A 20,143-nucleotide genomic window follows, 5' to 3' on the forward strand; every position below is an offset into this window, starting at 1 on the left:
TTTGCACCTAGGATTATTTCATGGCGCGGATCCTCTGAAGCTACGGTTGCCGATTGTAGACGATGTTATCATATCCCGATTGTTCCTTGCGCGCGTATACACAACACGGGGGGGATCAGGGATAACTTCTTTCATCTTTTCATTCTGTTGAAGGATGTTGGGGCGTTTTTTAAGAATTGTGCTTACATTGGGAATTGAAGCCGAATGAGTAAGGACCAGATTGACTTGATAGTCCGGGCGTGGCTGCTTTTTGCCATTTATGAGTTCGCGCCGGTCATGCTTTGAAGCTTTCTTGACTGAATCGTCGATGACTGACAATGGGTGCCTTTCTCGTGCTAGGTCCACACGGAGTTGTTCGCAGTTTGATTCAAAGTCGCCTTCTTTAGAGCAAATCCTACGGAAACGTAGGGACTGACTGTAAGCGATGGATGTTTTACAATGGCGAGTGTGACTGCTTTGGTAGTGTAGGTACTGGTGTCGGTCTGAGGGTTTTCTGTAGACTGTTGTCTCAAGTTTGTTCTTCGTGATGGTCACCTGGACGTCAAGAAAATTCATTGTCGAGGCTGAATGCGACGAGGAAAACTAGATGTTAGGATGAGTGCTGTTGAAGTCCGAAATAAACTTAATGAGTTTTTCTTCACCATTTGTCCAGACCATAAATAAGTCATCGATGAATCTTCTTTAAATATTGGTTTAAAAGGAAAGCTGTTGAGGAATTTCGTCTCAAGCACAGCCATGAATATATAAGCGTAATTTGGTCTAATTTTGGTTCCCATTGACATTCCACTTGTTTGCACGTAGTGCTGGCCATTAAACTCGAAGTTATTTAACTCAAGTATCAGTTTTAACATCTCTGCAAGTGTGCTGCCGTCAACCGGTTGTTTAGATTCTAAGCGCTCATAAGCATAGACGACTGCGTTGATGCCATCAGCATGCGGTATATTGGTGTACAGTGAAGCGACATCCAGGGTCACTAGTAGGGAATCATCTGGAATGACTAAGTCGAGAATTTCACTCAAAAAATGGATGGTGTCCTTGACATAGGAAGGATATAAGGGAGGGATATCCCTGATGAGGCTGTCGACATAACTCGAGATGTTTCAGTAACGGTTCCAATTGCAGAGACAATTGGTCTTCCCGGATTGTTTTCTTTATGAATCTTTCGAAGAAGATAAAAACGTCCTGGACTTGAATGCGACGGAATTAGAGCTTTTGCGACCTTTTCCTCAATTTTCTTTTTTGCAAAACCAAAAATAGATACTGAAACTTTCTTTTTATACTCTGGCGTGGGATCAGTAGGGAGAGCCTTGTAAAATGAGGAATCACTTAATTGCCTTTAAACCTCATCAAGGTAATTATTTTCATTTATAACTACGATGGTGCCACCTTAATCCGCTGGTTTTATTACGATGTCTGATCGGCTGCTGAGAGCCTGCAACGCATTGCGTTCAAGCATTGTGAGATTCGGGCGGTAAGAACGTCGTTTTTGAAATTCGGAAAGGATATCCTTTTGCACTGCCTTTATGTATAAATCTAGACACTTATCGCGCTGCGGAAGTGGTGTCCAATGAGTAATAGATCGATGTTTTGGACCAGGATCTAATTTTCGGAGGCGACCGTGGTATTATTCTCTCAGTCTAAGGTTTCGGGAGAAATTATCCAGATCTTTGTAAAGTTGAAGTTCATTATTCATACCGCTGGTGGGGCAAAAGTTGAGGCCCTTGGAGAGCACCATGCGCTCATCGTGTGACAAAGTTACCGACGAGAAATTTACAACATTGTTTGGTGTAGATTTGGTGACTTTTAAGGTTGACTGACATGAGCCTGAATCGGCTGAACTGATTCTTATATCTGATGCAGAGGTTAGACTACCGGTTAAAAGGAGCTGACAAATTTCTGAATCTGGCGAATGGAGCTGCAGAGGAACCCCGTCCCGAAGGAACTTCCACTCTCTCTGAGTTAGGAGTGAACGCTGTTTCTTGTTTAGAAATAGCTCTAAAAGTGCAGTTTCCTGATCGGTCAGATGAACGTCTTTGCGTAGCTGAGCTTCCTTGAGCCTCAAAGCGTCCAGACAAGACTTATCATGTTGGATTACAATATCCATTAGTTCTCTTGACGCTTTTTGAAGTATGTCCTGCCAATGGGTTTTTAGAGGAAGCGATAAGTCCGATGTGGCTGGCTTTAAATATATTTTCATGCCTTTCGGAATGATATTTGCATGGCTATGGGCTCCGTGCGCTGGTATGGTGGCGCCAGCAGCGACCACGTCGCCTGCGCCGCCTCGTGGCACTCGCCGCGTTAACCGGATGCTCAGTCACGACCGGTCTCTCGAAGGGAGAGCGCGCGCGCCCCCCTCGAGACTGGCCCTGGCGGCCCTGAGCCTTCCTCCATGCCCGATGCGTTCGCGCCAGCCCGGCCGTATAGCAGACGCGCACTGACCGCGATGCCATTCTAAGTCAACGCCTGCTTCTCTGCGGATTTCAACGCATTGAAAGCCTTGACGCCACCACTGCTGCATTTCGTTTCAATTGCTTTCAGGTTGGGCTGATCACTCATTCCAAGCAACCATGATTGTGTTGCATTCCCGGCGGCTCTGCAATATCCGGCAGCGCAGTTGAGCTTATTGAGATTAATTATGTCGCTTTACAGTTTGAGAAACAAGGCTCTGACCCAAATAATGAAATCAGCTATGTAATTTACATCCACTGTGACATCGACTATGTGAATGGTCGGATAGAATTGCGAAAAACGCGAACTTACAGCACATATATATCGGATGATAGTGCTCTATATCCTGCAGGGTCGACACGGCTTTACTTTGTGAATTCCTCTCAGAGCAGCATAGCTCTAAACATACAAAAAGACGATGGGTTTCTTCCTAAGTATCTTCCACAGGACTTTCATTTCAGGAATTTCATGAAGACACCAATTACATGAATTAATTTGGCCGTATTTCTCTTTTGGTAAATACTGAACTATAGAAAGGCCGCCGCGGTGGCTCAGTGGTTATGGTGCTCAGCTGCTGACCCAAATCACTCGTGCTCGATCCTGGTTGCGGCGGTCGCATTTCGGTGAAGGCAAAATTCTAGAGGCCCGCGTATTGTGCGATGTCAGTGCACGTTAAAGAACCCCAAGTGGTTGCAATTATCTGGAACCTCCTACTATGGCGCCCCTTATAGTCTGCGTTGCATTGGGACGATAAACCCAATTAAAATCAAAAGATTAATTCGCAAAATTAAGGGTTTAGTGATGTGAAATCCAGGAAATATATATAGAGAAATTTGAACAACTCTCTATTTTTCTTTTTATTCGTCCAGAACAGGATTTAAGTTTTAAAGCACTGAAGGAAATGAAGTGATGAATTAATACGCAAAAGCTTAGGTGAAACAATGTGAAAAACGACATAAGCACTCTCAGAAGTACGACGTCGCTCCCACTGCATACACAAACGCAAGAAAAAAAAGCTAGAAACAAAATTGACATGCTGAACCACAGATGAGCATAACAAACGAAGACGAACTTCAGATGCTAGCTCCAAGAACTTCACCGTAGACCATTTCCTGTGACTGACAGAGCGAATTCCTTCGCTCTACATAAAGACATAAAGCAGCTTCTACCAATGATATTGCATTCAAAACACCCCAGTCAATGTAAACCCTTTCCCAGTTCACACTCATGAATTTAATTCCACAGTGCAGTCATTTCCGGCAGACCCTCTGTGCATGAGCGAGCATGCACAATGTCCAAGGAAAGCGTTTAGATATATTCGTTACCTTGGCTGCAGTGTTTTTATAGCTGTTATGACATTGGGTAAACACAGCAGTAGGTAGAGCACCCATAATTATCCAAGTATGTTTTCTCTTTCGGACGAAACACCTCACGGCTCGCCTCGCTCACTGCAAACTGAACCAGAGAGCTGCGTTGGCTGCGTCCGCCTTTCGCCACCGCTGTTAACCAGGTGGCGCCACTCACGCGCGCCAAACTGCAGCGCCCGGAGCCTATACAGGTCTAAGGATTTCACGTTGTGTTCGTATCTAGCTCTTTTTTCTGCAACCTTTTTTAATGTTAAAAACTTTTTCGATACAGAAGTTTCAATCAGTTCACCTTGGTCTTCAGCAGATAGTCAGTTCTTGGATGAATTTTTGACGACGTCCTTGTTGCTCTGCAGGGAGTAGCGCGGCTTTGGCTCAGGTGTCGCAGTGGATGGATTCTGCGTCGGTGGCAGTCTAGGTGTTTTGGGAATGCCGTGGGCATGGTCAGTCCACGTTGCCTGTGCCCTTCTAGTAGATTTCCGAAGCAGGATCTGCTGGAGGTGACCCGCTATTATGGCCACACCGTCAAAACTGGGATGCAGGCCATCTGCGGCCATTACTCGTGCAGGTGGAAGCTACTCCAGCCCATGTTCCACGTAAAAGACTCCTCTTGTGCGCTGGCAGTGCTTGCGCAGCATGGTGTTGAGGCGGAAAGCTTCGCGGTTGCAACACTGGACGGTCCTCATGCCGATGCCTCGACGACGTCGGTTTAGGGCACGCAGAAGCACAAGGGTCACGTAAACCGAACGCACCTTAGGATGGTCAGCTTTGATGGTTTCTGGAGTTGGATTTATTGCAAGCCTCGTCTTTTTTCTGTATCTGTATGTGTGTGTACGGATTGCCCGTCTAAGGATTGATTAGGAACTTGTTTTTTTTTTATTTCTCTCGTGTTGCCACAACCCTTGTCTGAATGGATATTTCCAAGTCTTGTACAATGGCTCTTCTTTCCTTTTTTCCCTAATTTTCTTTCTTTTTTCTTATTCATTTTCTCTTTGTTTTTCTCTCTCTTTTTCTCTTTTTTTCTTTTTTAGAGGCCTCATTGTCATTCCTCTTTACCCCTTCCCTTCTCCCCTACCAGTTCCTCTGGAATGTTGCCTTCTGCATGTACAGGGGTCAAGCCCTTCACGCTTGTCACCAAAATGCGCCCTTCACGCCTTTCCAAGGCAGCCCTGAGGTGGTGGAAAAGAATCTCCCCCTTTTTCTTTTTTTAATGTCCTATTTTGTATTCTGTCGTGTTGAAACCACCCTTCTCTGAATGCATAATACCAAGCCTTGTACAATGGCTCTTCTTTCCTTTTTTCACTACTTTCTTTATTTATTTCCTTTTTTCGTCCTTTTTTCTTTTCTTCTCTGTTTTCTTTTCTTCTCTTTTTTTTATCAGAGTCCTCGTTTGCATTTCTCTTTACTCCCCCTCCTTCCCCGCCTACCAGTTTCTCTGATATGTTGCTTCCTCCTTGTACAGGGGTCGAGCCCTTCACGCTTGCCACCAAAATGCTTCGAGGAGCGACACCTCGAGGGCCTTTCCAAGGCAGCCCTGAGGTGGTGAGAAAGAATCTCCCCCTTTTTTATATTTTTTATTATCTTAATCTTTTTATTCTTTTTCATTAAAAAAATTTTTTCCGGCCTCTTGGGAACACCTAAATTCAGGTTAGGAGACACCTTCTTAGATTGTCACCGATTCTCTCTCTTCCTTTGTAAAAAATAATTTGTTTTTCCTGGTCTCTCTCTCTCTCCCCCCCCCCCCTAGTTTTTGAAACTCGTGCTTTGCTGTTACTTTGTACCTCACGCACGCTCTATAAAAGCTGCGAAAACTGCCTCGACATCTACATTAAGGCGGTCCAAAAAGATGTACTGGAGGCATACAATGCTAAAAAGAACTTTCGCTCCAACCTTTCCGGAAAAGAAACAGCAGTAATAAAAAAATAACGTCTCAAACTGAGATTGTTATAAAGCACGCAGACAAAGATGGTGGTATCGTGGTGATGGACAAAACTGATTATGTCGCTGAAGCCGAAAGGCAGCTCACAGATAGCTTATTTTACCGTCTCCTAGACTGCGACCCAACTGCCAAGTTTAAAATTGTTTTGGAAGAGACGCTATCCAATCTCATTTTGTGTAATAAACTAGACAGCAGAACAGTCAATTCAATATTTCCACTCAGCCCTGTAGCAGGCAGATTTTACTTACTGCACAAAATTCACAAACCTAACAACCCTGGCCGACTAATCATTTCCGGAATAGGAACCGTGAATGAAAGGCTGTCAAGCTACGTTGACTCCATCATCAATAAAATTCCTGCTCCATTTCAGTCCTTCATACAGGACACATGATATTTCCTATCTGACATAGCCGAAATCAACGTCCCAGGGTGCCTTGCTTTTAACCCTTGATGATGCGTCCGTCTATGCCAACATTTCTTACTCCGATGGCATCCGGTCAGTTGTGGAGTTTTTTGAACAACAAAACCTAAGTCCTAATGTTGATGGCTCCACACTAGCTATACTTTTGAAATTAATACTGGCACTTAACAACTTAGATTTTTATAGCAGAGACTATTTTCAGATAAACGGAACATCGATGGGTACTCGGATTGGAACTAACTATGCCAACATAATCATGGGTTCATTAGAAGACCAGTGTCTTGCTACACAACCATTAAAACCCTTTTACTATAAGAGATTCATTGACGACATTTTTCTCATTTGACAGCGTAGTGAAGCAGAACTTCTATCATTCACCTCTAGTTTTCATAACGCAATTGAGGCCATTACTTTCTCTCATTCTTATTCCCCAACCACAATTAGCTTTCTAGATGTGAGAGTGTCAATAAAGAACAGCAAACTTATCACAGATTCATACCTGAAACCTAGCGGCAGGCCTCAATACTTACACTTCGAAAGCAGCCATCTTAAACACTGGAAGACTACCATCCCATATGGACAAGCCGTCCGCTTTAAACGGATATGTTCTGACGAGCGCGACTTCGAAAGAAACTGTACCAACCTCGGAGACACCCTGATTAATCGGAAATACCCGGCGCGACTAATAAACGATGATGTAGAACGCGCAGGCCTTCTTGACCGCGAGGCACTTCTGAAAGCAGAAAAACAATCTTCTTGTCAATCACAAATCAACCCGGTGCTTACTTACTCGGCATCGATTCCAAACGTCGCTGGAATTTTGATAAAAAACACCATGTCATCCTCATGCAAAATGATCGACTCAAGCACATTTTTCAGCAAGCGCCCCGTGTTGTCTACCGCCGCGGCAAAAAACCTCAGTGACATTCTTACTTCTTCCAAAAAAGCGCAATTGTGCCAATCGGCTGCCACCTATGCAAAAAAATCGCGTTGCAAAGTGTGCGCGCAGATGACATCAGAAATGGCTTCCAGCACAGTATCAGACTTTATTCTGAAAATTCGAGGTAACTATTCATGTGATACTTGCAACGTTATCTACATGCTTGAATGATCAATCTGTTAGATTCAATATATTGGCCAAAGAGAAACACCGTTCCGATATCGTTTTAATACTCAGAAAGCTCATTGAAAGACATTGCCTAACCTTCCTATCTCTAAAGACGTGAACGATACTAAGCACCCTTTTGAAAAAAATTCAAGTAACTTTACTGGAATCAGGCTTCAAGACCCCCCATGAACGCGAAGTTAGCGAATCATTTCTTATACACAAGTTCAATACTGTCTCTTGCGGTCTGAATGAAAATGTTGGAAAGCTGACTTGCCTGGCGTCATAACCGCATCATGCCATGTTCCATTTACGCTGATCATGTTTTCCTCACTGTTTTGCGCTCTTTGCTTCTATCGCTTAAATGATATCACATCTCAGCAACATGCCCAATAGCTTTTCACATGAGACGTTGTTTAAACAACAATGGCATTCATCTGTGTTTTCATCTGATTTCTTTTCTCTTTCGCAAAGATGTGGTTGCAATGATCCTTCACGATTTCTTAATCATGTTTGACTGTGTTTACAAACACCTTTTCTTTCACTGCCGGCTCACACTGAGATGTTTGCCGCTGCTATCCGCCAACCGGAATGTTTCCCTCACCACGTGCGTGTAGTTATGAAAGCTGTGTCTTTCGCTTGTATCAGATACTCTGACGAAGGTCAGACCTTGGTCGAAACGTTAGAATAAAGATTGTTACTTTTTCCACCGTATGCCCACACTATTGCGTTTATGTTGTACCGGATCCATCCGATCTTCACCCCCTGCTTCTATATATATATATATATATATATATATATATATATATATATATATATATATATATATATATATATATATATATATATATATATATATATTCTGACAGTGGCAGTGGCGAGTGACGGACACGCGCTTATAAGGTTTGCACGCCTCTGCATATTTTTCAGGTCCGTTCCTGCTTTGGCCATCTGGCTGTCACCTTGCATTGGCCCGGGAATCTACTGCCGTCTGCGTGGTCTGTACAACTTGGTTAAAAGAGTCGTTTCTCTTTGACACCTGTAGTCATCGGCCGCCGTTAAGCTGTTCCAGCAACAGTGCGCTGCTTCTAACATCGACGATAGCTGGACATGCCCCCCGCTGTCGGCAGTTTGGCAGTGGCAGTGGCGAGCGACGGACACGCGCTTATACAGTTTGCACGCCTCTGCACATTTTTCAGGTCCGTTCCTGCTTTGGCCGTCTGGCCGTCACCTTGCATTGGCCCGGGAATCTACTGCCGTCTGTGTGGACTGTACAACTTGGTTAAAAGAGTCGTTTCTCTTTGACACCTGTAGGCATCGGCCGCCGTCAAGCTGTTCCAGCAACAGTGCGCTGCTTCTAACACCGACGATAGCTGGACACGCCCCCCGCTCTCTGCAGTTTGGCAGTGGCAGTGGCGAGCGACGGACCCGCACTTATACGGCTTGCACGCCTCTGCGCATTTTCCAGGCTGGTGCACTCTTTCTTGTTAATTTAGCCACTGTGGACCTATTTTAGCCCCACTACTGCTGTCAAATGCGGTTGTTTTATATGTGATTGCTCTTTATGGGGGAGGCAGACGAAGTATGCATTGCTTGGAACAAAAGAAGTGATCCTCCTGATGACCTTATAATATGAAAAGAATGTCAGTACCCTTATCATGTACAAGGCTGTTCCGGAATTCCTGAGTTGGGTAAAGCATTGAGGGCTCATTCGCGTAAAGCACTCCTCTGCCTAACATGTAAAACGGGCGCTGCTTGTGGCGGAAAAATGCTCCCCACTGCCGACGCCCCTCCTTTCGACATGGTCGCTGCTTTTCGTCAGCGCAACCAAAAACTGGATAGTCTAATGCCGTTGAAAGATAAGGTAGATAACTTTGAGCAATCCGTACAGATAATGTCCGACCATTTTGATGGGACCATGAAGCGTCGTGATACACAAGAAAAAGAAATCGTGCTCCCGTGGAAAAGAATGGCACAGGTTGAAAATACGCAACGTGAAGAACAACTTTGTCAGCTTAATACCGACTTCGACGAGCTGGAATTCCGAAGCAGGAAAAAGAATATAGAAATTCATGATATTTCTAAAACCGAGCATGAGGACCTCCTCGCCAAAATGAATGAAGTGGCTAAAGGAATCAATGTTGCAGAGCTTAGTGAGAATGACATTGATGCATGTCACCCGCTGCCTGCAAAAATGGATAAAATTCCAGCCATTATTGTGCGGTTTCAACGACAAGCACAAAGAGACCAATGGCTCCAATAAAGAAAATCTTTGGTAGAGAAAGGCAATAAAAGTGTACTTGTGTGAAAACTTCACTTGAAGAATGAAATGGCTGCTTCCGCAAGCTAAAGATTGGGCTAAGGAAAACAATTTCTGGTTTCTTAGGTGCTCAAACGGGAAGGTACTTGTTCGCCAAAGAGAAAGTGATTCTGTTCAGATCATTCGAGATGAGAGTGACCTTGTTTATCCGATGCCGTGAAAAAGTTCTCTTTGTGAATGTTGCATGCAATAACACAGTAGCATGATGGCACCGGACGCGTACCCTCTCCCGTGCGAAATTGGTAGCAGCGTTTGTTTTGAATTGAAAAGCCCGTCAATGCTTAAATGTTTTCATCTAAACGCCAGGTCAGTCAGGAACAAGCGAGATGACTTCTCTGTCTTGTTAAGGAGCTTTAGCTTCCCTTTCAATGTAATTATGACCTCGGAGACCTGGCTGACCGACAGCGATACTTTTTAATTGCCTTCATTTTCAGCGTTTTCTTTAAATCGAACAAGTTTTCATGGAGGGGGCGTACGCATACTTCTTAATGCCCACTCTCAGTGCGAATGTTTGAACGATTTGTGTTACCTGCTGGATTACGTTGAAATCCTTTCAGTTAAATCAGGAAACATTGCAATATCTGTGGTGTACAGGCCACCGTCCGGTGATATGGGTACGTTTCTTGAAACAATGCAACCCTATTTAGGTTTTGTAATTAGTAATAAATACGATGTAATCACTGGAGGCGATTATAATATAGATATGTCATGTTCAACGAGCAGCAGTGTGGATTTTGATGTCTTACTTAGAGGTTATACTGTTACAAATATGTTAACCAGAGCAACCCGTATAACTCCCAAGTCCCAAACATGCATAGATTTATTTTTAATAAAATTTGATTCTGCACTTAATCACTCAGGAGTTACATGATGTGACATATGTGATCATATGGGCAGATATTTGTTTTGCCAGAAGGAGGTTTCGAAGCGTGAACCTCGTGAGAAAGTTATGTGGCAATGTATAAGAAGGAGCTTTAGAAATATTTCGAGCGCATATTCTGGGTGTGGATTGGTCCGATATATACAAAGAGGCCAGTGCGGAGAGCGCTTATGACTTATTCCTTAACAACTTTACTCATGCTTACAACATATACATTGTTTCAAAATTAAAGAGGCTACCGAAAGAATAAGAAAGCCATGGGTATCACGCGAACTGTATACACGTATTAAAGAAAAGCACGAACTATACCAGCTATTTATTCACACCAAAAATACCTTATTTTTGACCGCTTCAGTAAATATAGAAATGAATTAAACTCTGAGATACGAGTGCCATAACTGGAGTATTACGATAACTACTTCGCAGATGCATCTAATTGCTCTGATGAACTTTTGCATAAAATAGGGTCACTTGACTCTGGCGTTTCAAAGGCTGGTAATCCCGATAAAATTACTAACAATGGCATAGAATACACAGGTAACCGTCTCGCAGAAGAGTTTAATAACTATTTTACTCCTGCCTTGAACCCCTCTGCTGATACATCTCACATATTCATTAACAGGCGGCCCCTTCTTTGTTCCTTGAACCTGTCTCTACCAGAGAAATTTTGTCGACTTCTATTGACCCAAAGAATAGCACCTCGTGTGATGCGGATAATATACAGATGCGTCCGGTTAAATATGCCTTCGACATCATTGGTGCGCCATTGGAGCACATATACAACCTGTGCATACAAACTTCCACCTTTCCTGCAAGAATGCAGATTGATAAAGTATCAGTCATATACAAAAAACAGTTTTGCAAACTATCGACCAATAAGTATTTTTTCCGTCTTCTCCAAAGTGTTCGAGAAAATGGTTTTTAAACGAGTTGAAAGCTTTTTAAATAGACATGTCCTAATTACCGACTGCCAGTATGGATTGAGTAAAAACCGCTCAACGGAACTTATTCTTTTACACCAGAAGGAATATATATTGCGGAATACTGTAAATAAAACCGGGTCTTGGGAATTTTCCTATATTATAGCAAAGCATTTGATTGCATAAACCATACCATCTTGCTGGAAAAACTTGAATGATATGGAATTAGAGGCACAGCGTTACTTTTACTTAAATCTTACCTGTACAATAGAAAACAGTATGTCCAAATAAATCAATACAAGTCAACTGCGGAGTGCCCTAAGGAAGTATCCTTGAACCATTGCTATTCAATCTGTATATTAACATCATTAGTGTGAATAATAGCGCTGACTTTAAATTTACGCTGATGACACCAGTTTGTTTTTATCCGACGGTTCCGGTAGAAAGTTACTGGAAAATGCATACCACTGGAAAAAATTAAGACAAGGTCCGATAACAATCTTTTTTCAGTTAATGCAACAAAATTGAAGGCAATACTCTTTCATAAAAAAACAAAGTGCAGCGAATTGATGAGCTACGTTACAACAGAGGTCAGATTGAGTTATTAAAGTCATTCATATTCACCAAAGATATGCAATGGGACGACCACATAAATCATATAGGATTAAGTAGATCTCGAACCATAGGATTTATGACACGTTTTAAATGTTGTCTCCCACAAAAGGTGAAACTTATGTTTTATCGTGCTTTATTTCGCTAACATCTAAACTACTGTTCATTATTATGGGGCACTGCTACACAACAAGTCTGAAAAAACTTGTTCATGAATATAGGGGCCTTAGACTTGTTCATAACCTGCCAAATAGATACTAAACTAAAAACGTATTTTCCAGGCCCAAGATCATTAATGTTTTCGATCTCTTTGCTATAAAATAACCCTATAAAATATAACAAAGAAGATGCATAACAAATATATCTGACTTAGCCCCGATTCAGTTATTTCAGTGCACGTACCCATGCCGTCGCAAACCACACTGTGTAGTACCTGTAGTGAGAACAAACTATGGATGCCAAATGGTAACATTCCAACTTCCCTCACTCTTGAATAGGATAATTGCTGAAAAAATTGACATAGGAAATATTAGTTGCTCTCACCTCCTCGAATACTTTATTTGTGAAGACACATTGGCCTAGTATTTACACTTTAAACATTTTTTATGTATTTGTTGCTCTTCTTATAATATTTATAACATAGTTTTTGTTTTTTTGTTGGTTTTATTCTTGTTGCTTCAACCCGTATTTATTTTCTACACACACAGGTTATTGTGTATTTGCCTGTTCACAGAAGTGCCGTCGCATGCCACTGCCCACTTGCTGTACAGGGGGTGGGGGCCTTGTCAAGCGATAACCGGTTTTTTCCCAGCCCCTGAGTTCAGCGATGGCGTAGAGGTAGAACATCCGCCTCGCGTGCAAGAGGACCGGGGTTCAAATCCTGGTGCCGCGCAATTCTCCACCGGGTTTAAAAAAAAAAAAACCGCGTGTCGATGGAATTGCATAACCAGGCCTGGAGTGCGGCCTTATCTCGGTGACCAGAACCGACAACGCACTCTCTCACCAGAACAGGATTTGGCCACCCTGGTGTAGTACTTGGCCACAACCTTCTATGATCAAACCAATTAACCCTCGGCCCTCAGTCCCCAGCGGCTGCAGAGCAACTGACCACGGCGGCGGTCAGACCTGTGACGCAGCGGAGGGTGCTAAGAATCTCTGGCTCCGGACAGGCCGCCATTGGAATCTGAACCTGGCAACGTTTAACGCTAGAACTTTAGCTAGTGAGGCTAGCCTAGCAGTGCTGTTCGAGGAACTAGCGGGAATTAAATGGGATGTGATAGGGCTTAGCGAAGTTAGGAGGACAGGTGAGGCGTATACAGTACTAAAGGACGGACACATATTGTGCTATCGCGGGTTAGAGGATAGACGAGAACTAGGTGTGGGTTTCCTCATTAATAAGGATATAGCTGGCAACGTAGAGGAGTTCTACAGTATTAACGAGAGGGTAGCAGCTATAGTAATTAGGCTGAATAGGAGGTACAAGCTGAAAGTGGTGCAGGCCTACGCACCCACATCCAGCCATGATGACCAGGCCGTTGAAAGCTTCTATGAGGACGTAGAATCAGCAATGAATAAAGTAAAATCGCAGTACACTGTACTGATGGGTGACTTCAATGCGAAGGTGGGCAAGAAGCAGGCTGACGACCACGCGGTAGGGGACTATGGGATAGGCTCTAGAAATAGCAGGGGAGAGTTATTAGTCGAATTCGCGGATAGAAATAATTTACGGATCATGAATACCTTCTTCCGCAAACGAGAAAACAGGAAGTGGACCTGGAAGAGCCCCAATGGTCAGATTAAAAATGAAATCGACTTCATACTATGCACTAAACCTGGCATCATTAAGGATGTGGCCGTACTCGGAAGGGTGCGTTGCAGCGACCATAGAATGGTAAGGTCTAGAATTAGCTTAGACTTGAAGAGGGAACGGAAGAAGCTAGCGAAGAAGAAGACCATTAACGAGTTAGCCGTAAGAGGGAAAGCACAGGAGTTTAGGATAGCGCTGCAAAACAGATACTCGGCTTTAACTGAGGAAGATGATCTTGATGTTCATTCAATGCACGATAACCTGACATCAATAATTACGGAGTACGCAGTAGAAGTAGGCGGTAGGACAGTTCGAAAAGATACCGGGAAGCTATCTCAGGTGACGAAAGATCTGATTAAGAAGCGCCAAAACATGAAGGCATCTAACACTACCGATAGAATAGAACTAACGGAGCTATCAAAGTTAATAAATAAGCGCAAGGTAGCCGACATAAGGAAGTTTAATATGGAGAGAATCGAGCATGCTATAAAGAACGGAGGTAGCCTAAAAACAGTGAAGAGGAAACTAGGCATAGGTAAAAACCAGATGTATGCATTAAGAGACAAGCAGGGCAATGTCATTAGCAATATGGATAAGATAGTTAACGTAGCCGAAGAGTTCTACACAGACCTGTACAGTAGCCAATGTAATCAGAGCGCTATTGAGAAAGACAGCAGTGCACAGCAATGCGTCATCCCGCCAGTAACGAAAGATGAAGTAAAGAAAGCCTTAGAAGCAATGAAAAGGGGAAAAGCAGCTGGGGAGGATCAGGTAACAGCAGATCTGTTGAAGGATGGAGGGGACATCGTGCTAGAGAAACTAGCCACCCTGTATACGCAATGCCTTATGACCTCGACTGTACCAGAAGCTTGGAAGAATGCAAACATTGTCTTAATTCATAAGAAGGGAGACGCCAAGGACTTGAAAAATTACAGGCCGATCAGCTTACTATCCGTTGCCTACAAAGTATTTACTAAGGTGATCGCTAATAGAGTCAGGGCAACGTTAGACTTTAATCAACCAAATGATCAGGCAGGCTTTCGTAAAGGATATTCTACAATAGATCATATTCACACTATCAATCAGGTGATAGAGAAATGCGCAGAATATAACCAGCCTCTATATATAGCTTTCATTGATTACGAGAAAGCATTCGACTCAGTGGAAACCTCAGCAGTCATACAGGCATTGCGTAATCAGGGGGTAGAAGAGCCTTATGTAAAAATACTGGAAGATATATATAGCAACTGCACAGCTACTATAGTCCTCCATAAAGTCAGCAATAAAATTCCAATAAGGAAGGGCGTCAGGCAAGGAGACACGATCTCGCCAATGCTGTTCACCGCATGTTTGCAGGAGGTATTTCGAGGCCTGAATTGGGAAGAGTTGGGAATAAGAATAAATGGAGAATACCTAAATAATCTGAGATTTGCTGATGACATTGCCTTGCTGAGTCACTCAGGAGGTGAACTGCAAATCATGATCAACGAGTTAGACAGGCAGAGCAGATCGATGGGTCTAAAAATTAACATGCAGAAAACCAAGGTAATGTTCAACAGCCTAGCAAGGGAACAACAGTTCACAATTGGCAGCGAGAGCCTAGAAATGGTGCCGGAATACGTCTACTTAGGGCAGGTAGTGACAGCTGATCCGGATCATGAGAGGGAGATAACTAGAAGGATAAGAATGGGGTGGAGCGCATATGGCAAATTCTCGCAGATCATGAGTGGCAGTTTACCAATTTCCCTCAAGAGGAAAGTGTACAACAGCATAATCTTACCGGTACTCACCTACGGGGCAGAAACGTGGAGGCTATCGAAAAGAGTTCAGCTTAAGTTAAGGACAACGCAGCGAGCCATGGAAAGAAAAATGATAGGTGTAACGTTAAGAGATCGGAAGCGGGCAGAGTGGGTGAGGGAACAAACACGGGTTAATGACATCCTAGTCGAAATCAAGAGAAAGAAATGGGCTTGGGCAGGGCATGTAATGCGAAGGCAAGATAACCGCTGGTCTTTAAGGGTAACGGAGTGGGTTCCAAGAGAAAGTAAGCGTAGCAGGGGGCGGCAGAAGGTTAGATGGGCGGATGAGATTAAGAAGTTTGCAGGCAAAGGGTGGATGCAGCTGGCAAAGGATAGGGTTAATTGGAGAGACATGGGAGAGGCCTTTGCCCTGCAGTGGGTATAGTAGGGCTGATGATGATGATGATGAAAACACTGTATTGTGATAGAAATAAATCATTTTTATTATACAATACACTTCCTCAACTCATTTACAAACCGAACCAAATGGACTTTCCTTGAGGATGCTCTCCCTCAGATCAACTTATGCATTGAAACTTTTTATATATCGTACTATTTCACAATCTCGATCCATTCTGATAGATCCGGCTTCGACTGTATAAACATCAGACATTAATGCGCGCTGATACTAGTAGGGTAAGCGCGACGATGTAAACAGCCATTTTTGTGTTTGCGAGAAGCTTAGCTGATGTGTATACATTCGCAGCTAATCCAGGAAGGCTTATGACACTGGATTAGAATGAAAGTAATAATTACGCACCTTTACGCGTCTCTCGGACGGCATCGAGTCCACTGCTCCAGCATACTGAGGGGCTTCCTCGCTGGCAGCTGCGCCTGTGACCGAAAAGTCTCCGGGCCTCGCGAGGGCCCCGTCCGCTGGCGCATCCTGGACAACGTGCTGAGGCGGCTGGTCGTTGCGAGGTATTACCACGAACAAGTTCTCGTCAGCAACGTCCTGGATGTCGTAGCGCGGCATCAGTGGAGGTTGAGCTGGGCGGCGTTTCTGCTCCGACCGCAAGTCATACGAGGAAAGGGGTCCACTGGGAGCGCCAATCACCACCAGTGCTGCCGCGACGAAGAGACCAGCAAACAGAATGCCGATGAGGAAGTACTGCAACGGGTCGCTGGCCGCCCGCTGAGCAGGCGCGGCGTTGTCCACCCGGATGAGGGGACCCTGAGTAGATTCGAAGGCCGCCGGTGCGACCGGCAGCGTCGATGCAGTCCCAGTGGTAACAGGGCCCGCCCCGTCATTGCAGGTAGAGCTGGCCTGAAGCTGGTCTGTGTCAACATCCGCAGCCGGGCTCAGTGGGGCGGGTTCTTTGTCAATAACCTCAGACAGGCCGCTGGTTACAGGTTGCGGCGTGTGGCTGGAACGAAGTACCCGGAGGAGGCTTAAGTCGTAGCAGGAGTCTTCTTCCATTGTTGTTGTGGCTGTTTCCCGACTGTACACTTCTTCGTCTTTGTTCGCGCTGAAGTGTTAGCAATGGCAGCTGGGCGCTCGCCTCGTTCTTTCCCAGCCAATAAATTCTGGCCTGCCTCAGCGGTAATGGGAGTGTAAGGCTAGTAGGGGAGAGTGAATTGGAAAAACGCCAATTCATAAAATTTTAGGCAAATAATTTGTAAACTGTCACTGCAGTTTTGTTGTGCTAAAACATGCAAAGAAAACATCAGGTGCATCAAATTATTCTGAAATAACTATTATGGCACCCAGGAACATGATAAGGCTCCTTTATACTCCTATTTGTGAAAAAACACGTACTGATTTCAAAGGTTTTGCATTATATCATTCTCACTGGCGAGAAGCCGTTACACCATCGTGGCCAGAAAGCACAGTGACGCTCTAAGCGGTAAGCGAATATCACTTTAATTTTACCATAGAACGCCTATTTCTGGCCTTTTTTCCTTGAAGCCGCTTGGAAAGTCTATCAATTTGAAGAATCGGATACAATTTTGGTTACTAAGATTCCCTGATCGCCCGCCAAAATTAATTTTCGCTAAATTTTGCCCGTGAAGTTCCCCGAGAAAGCAAAACACGTCCAAGGTTGAAGATAAATAGAAGCGTGGATTAAACTAGCAGTCATCAGCAGTGACAAAGTTTAAATATTCAAGCAGAGTTATGCATTTGAGCCTTCCTGGACAAATAGTGGAGTGGCCTTTTCAGCAGCGTTAATCCGCAACCGGAAAAGCCTCGCTTGAACGGAGAGCTTTCCGCTTGACGTGTGTGAGGGAGGGGAATTAGAGCTATCTTGACTAGCGCAGACGGTACAATAGTGATCTCAAGAACCGTGAAGGGTCCTTTGAAAGCGTTCAAATAGCGCGTCCTCTCAAAAGAGAAGATAAAAAAGCCGCTCAGTATTGGGCTATTGCTCCATGCGCTTCTTGCTCGGAGGCGGGATGCGTAGCCGGAACATAACCTCTACAGCGCCTGCGCCATGCGGCACACACTTTGCGCGTATCCCGGCAGAAGGCCTGAGGGGCAGTCGCAAAATTAGGCTCACATTTAGTAACAAGGCGCAGCGCGAAGAGAAGCGCGCCCGTGGAAGCCACCCAATGTCCTCCGATGATTATAAGTGGCGGTGTCCGGCCTGAGAGAGAACGACCTGCTGGAAAAATCTTCCTAGCCTGACCAATGGCGATGCGCACTATTCGGGAGCGCTTGTATTGTGCAGCCTTAGGCTTCTACTTGCCTGCCTTGACGCGCTGTAACTAACCGACGAGGCTCATCTATAAATAAAGGGTCTTTAGCTCTCGCGGCTACCCCGCGCGAGGTTTATGCCGAGCCCGGCTCTTTTGAAGAAAGTGCAATCCCAAGAATCGCGGGGTCAAACTGTCTGTGGCAGCCAATGAAGAAAAAAAAAAGCGCGCTCCAGTTTCTGGGCGACATCCTCCAGGATTCACCGGTCGTCTAACTGTCGCAGTGCTCGATGAACAATTTGTGCTCCTTGGTCACTTTCTCTCGCATTTATTGACTTGCTGTATCATCTCTCTTTATGTGTGTAACTTCTCTCAAATTAGCTCCTTTCATTTGTTATAATGCGAAAGCATTATTAGTCTCATTACGAGAAAAGCTGGCGGCGTGTGTACTCACAGGTGGTCGAGAAAATCCCAGCGAGGGGAAGAAAAATATGGTGACATCATCAAGCGGCCATAGGACGTGCACAGCAAGCGGAGTACCGACATTTAAGACAATTATATACATGTTTGTTCCTCTATATATACCCTCACTGGTTGAGCTGAATGTGACACCTGCTTTCCTAACTCCATTCGTACCAAAATTGTGAGGAAGCGCTTGTCGTACAGCATAGTAGTAGGATTAAAGCGTAGTAGTAGCGTAGTAGTAGTCTGTGTAGTATGATTTCTCGTTGCATATAGCTTACATGTGCTAGTCAAGTCGGAGGCTAGCTTGCGACAGGAATTCGAACCGATGACATATGCACCTTCAATTGCATGCCTTTCCATCTCTTTGCCTCTTCCCTTAAGGTGTGGTTCTGGTGCCCACCGAGATGTGATACTGTTAGTGCGCATTTCCTTTAATCAAAGCCAATTTTCATATAAAAATTGTGAGGAACCCTTGGTCGTGCATTATTGCGGATTGTGTCACACGATTTCTTGTTGCATAAAGCATACGCCTCTTAGTAAGTTTGAAGGCTAGCTGGCGGCAAGCATTCGAACCGAGTGTCCGAGTGTTTACTCGGACCTTTGTGGATTCAGAGTTTGTGTACTAAGCGTTCAGAGCTCTGTCTTCCTTTCATTCTTCAGTGCGCAACCTGAGTCGAGGGCGAACGCTCCCAATGACGCACTAATGCTTTGACCTGAATTTTTACCTGCGAATTATGATTGGTCTCTATGGGCTCTCTGCTCGGTCATGTTTCTTGCTCTGTGAACCTCTGACCCTTGCGACCGGCAGAAGCTCGATCCCAGGCGACCAAATTTTAATTTAGCATGTTTTGTCACCGAGTCTGTTGATCTCTATTTTGATAATAAACGGCAATAAAATATCTCAGACAAGTGGACCACATTTTAAAAAGAATTGCGGACGACGCTTTCATCCTGCTAGTTTATGAAAGTTGGTCAACGGTTGACGGCATCGTAAATGAATGTCGACGCTTCGAGGAAGCCAGAATCCGCCGTATTAGCCCGCAGTTCGCTCGCCTCCCCTACATGGCTGTGACATTATCATGTCAAGATCTGCGGCCCCGACAACCTCAGCACAGCCTTAAACTGTCACCCGCACCATATGACGGGAACTTGAGGCAATATCCCCTGTCCCCATGCGGCCGCATGATGCCGACTATCAGTTGCCCGCCATCACCGTCATCCAAGCCGTAGTCCGCCAAGAATTTGATAACCTGGGTTTCCAGCCTACCAGCCCCATGCCTCCTTCCCAAACCCCGGACATTACTGCGATCAATCATGTACGCCCTCAGTACATCGCCCTGCACCGATGCAGCCTTCCCGACTGGCGGACACCCGATGACCGGCCCGTTTATTTCCACTGTTCGCGTCTTGGCCCCATCGCCCGCCGCTG

At 44.6% G+C, this 20,143-nt stretch overlaps 1 protein-coding gene across 1 annotated transcript in view; it reads right to left on the reverse strand.

The window, feature by feature from the left end:
* Nucleotides 1–17,061, reverse strand: part of LOC144107698 (uncharacterized) — a 42,262-nt gene extending 25,201 nt beyond the window's left edge. The window contains exon 1 of the mRNA XM_077640831.1: nucleotides 16,376–17,061. Within this exon, the coding sequence (XP_077496957.1) occupies nucleotides 16,376–17,035 (660 nt within the window). The 5' untranslated portion in view covers nucleotides 17,036–17,061. The remainder of the gene's footprint in view (nucleotides 1–16,375) is intronic.
* Between the last annotated feature and the right edge of the window lie 3,082 nt (nucleotides 17,062–20,143).

Source organism: Amblyomma americanum, chromosome 1 (genome assembly GCF_052857255.1).
Source record: "Amblyomma americanum isolate KBUSLIRL-KWMA chromosome 1, ASM5285725v1, whole genome shotgun sequence".
NCBI lineage: Eukaryota > Metazoa > Arthropoda > Arachnida > Ixodida > Ixodidae > Amblyomma > Amblyomma americanum.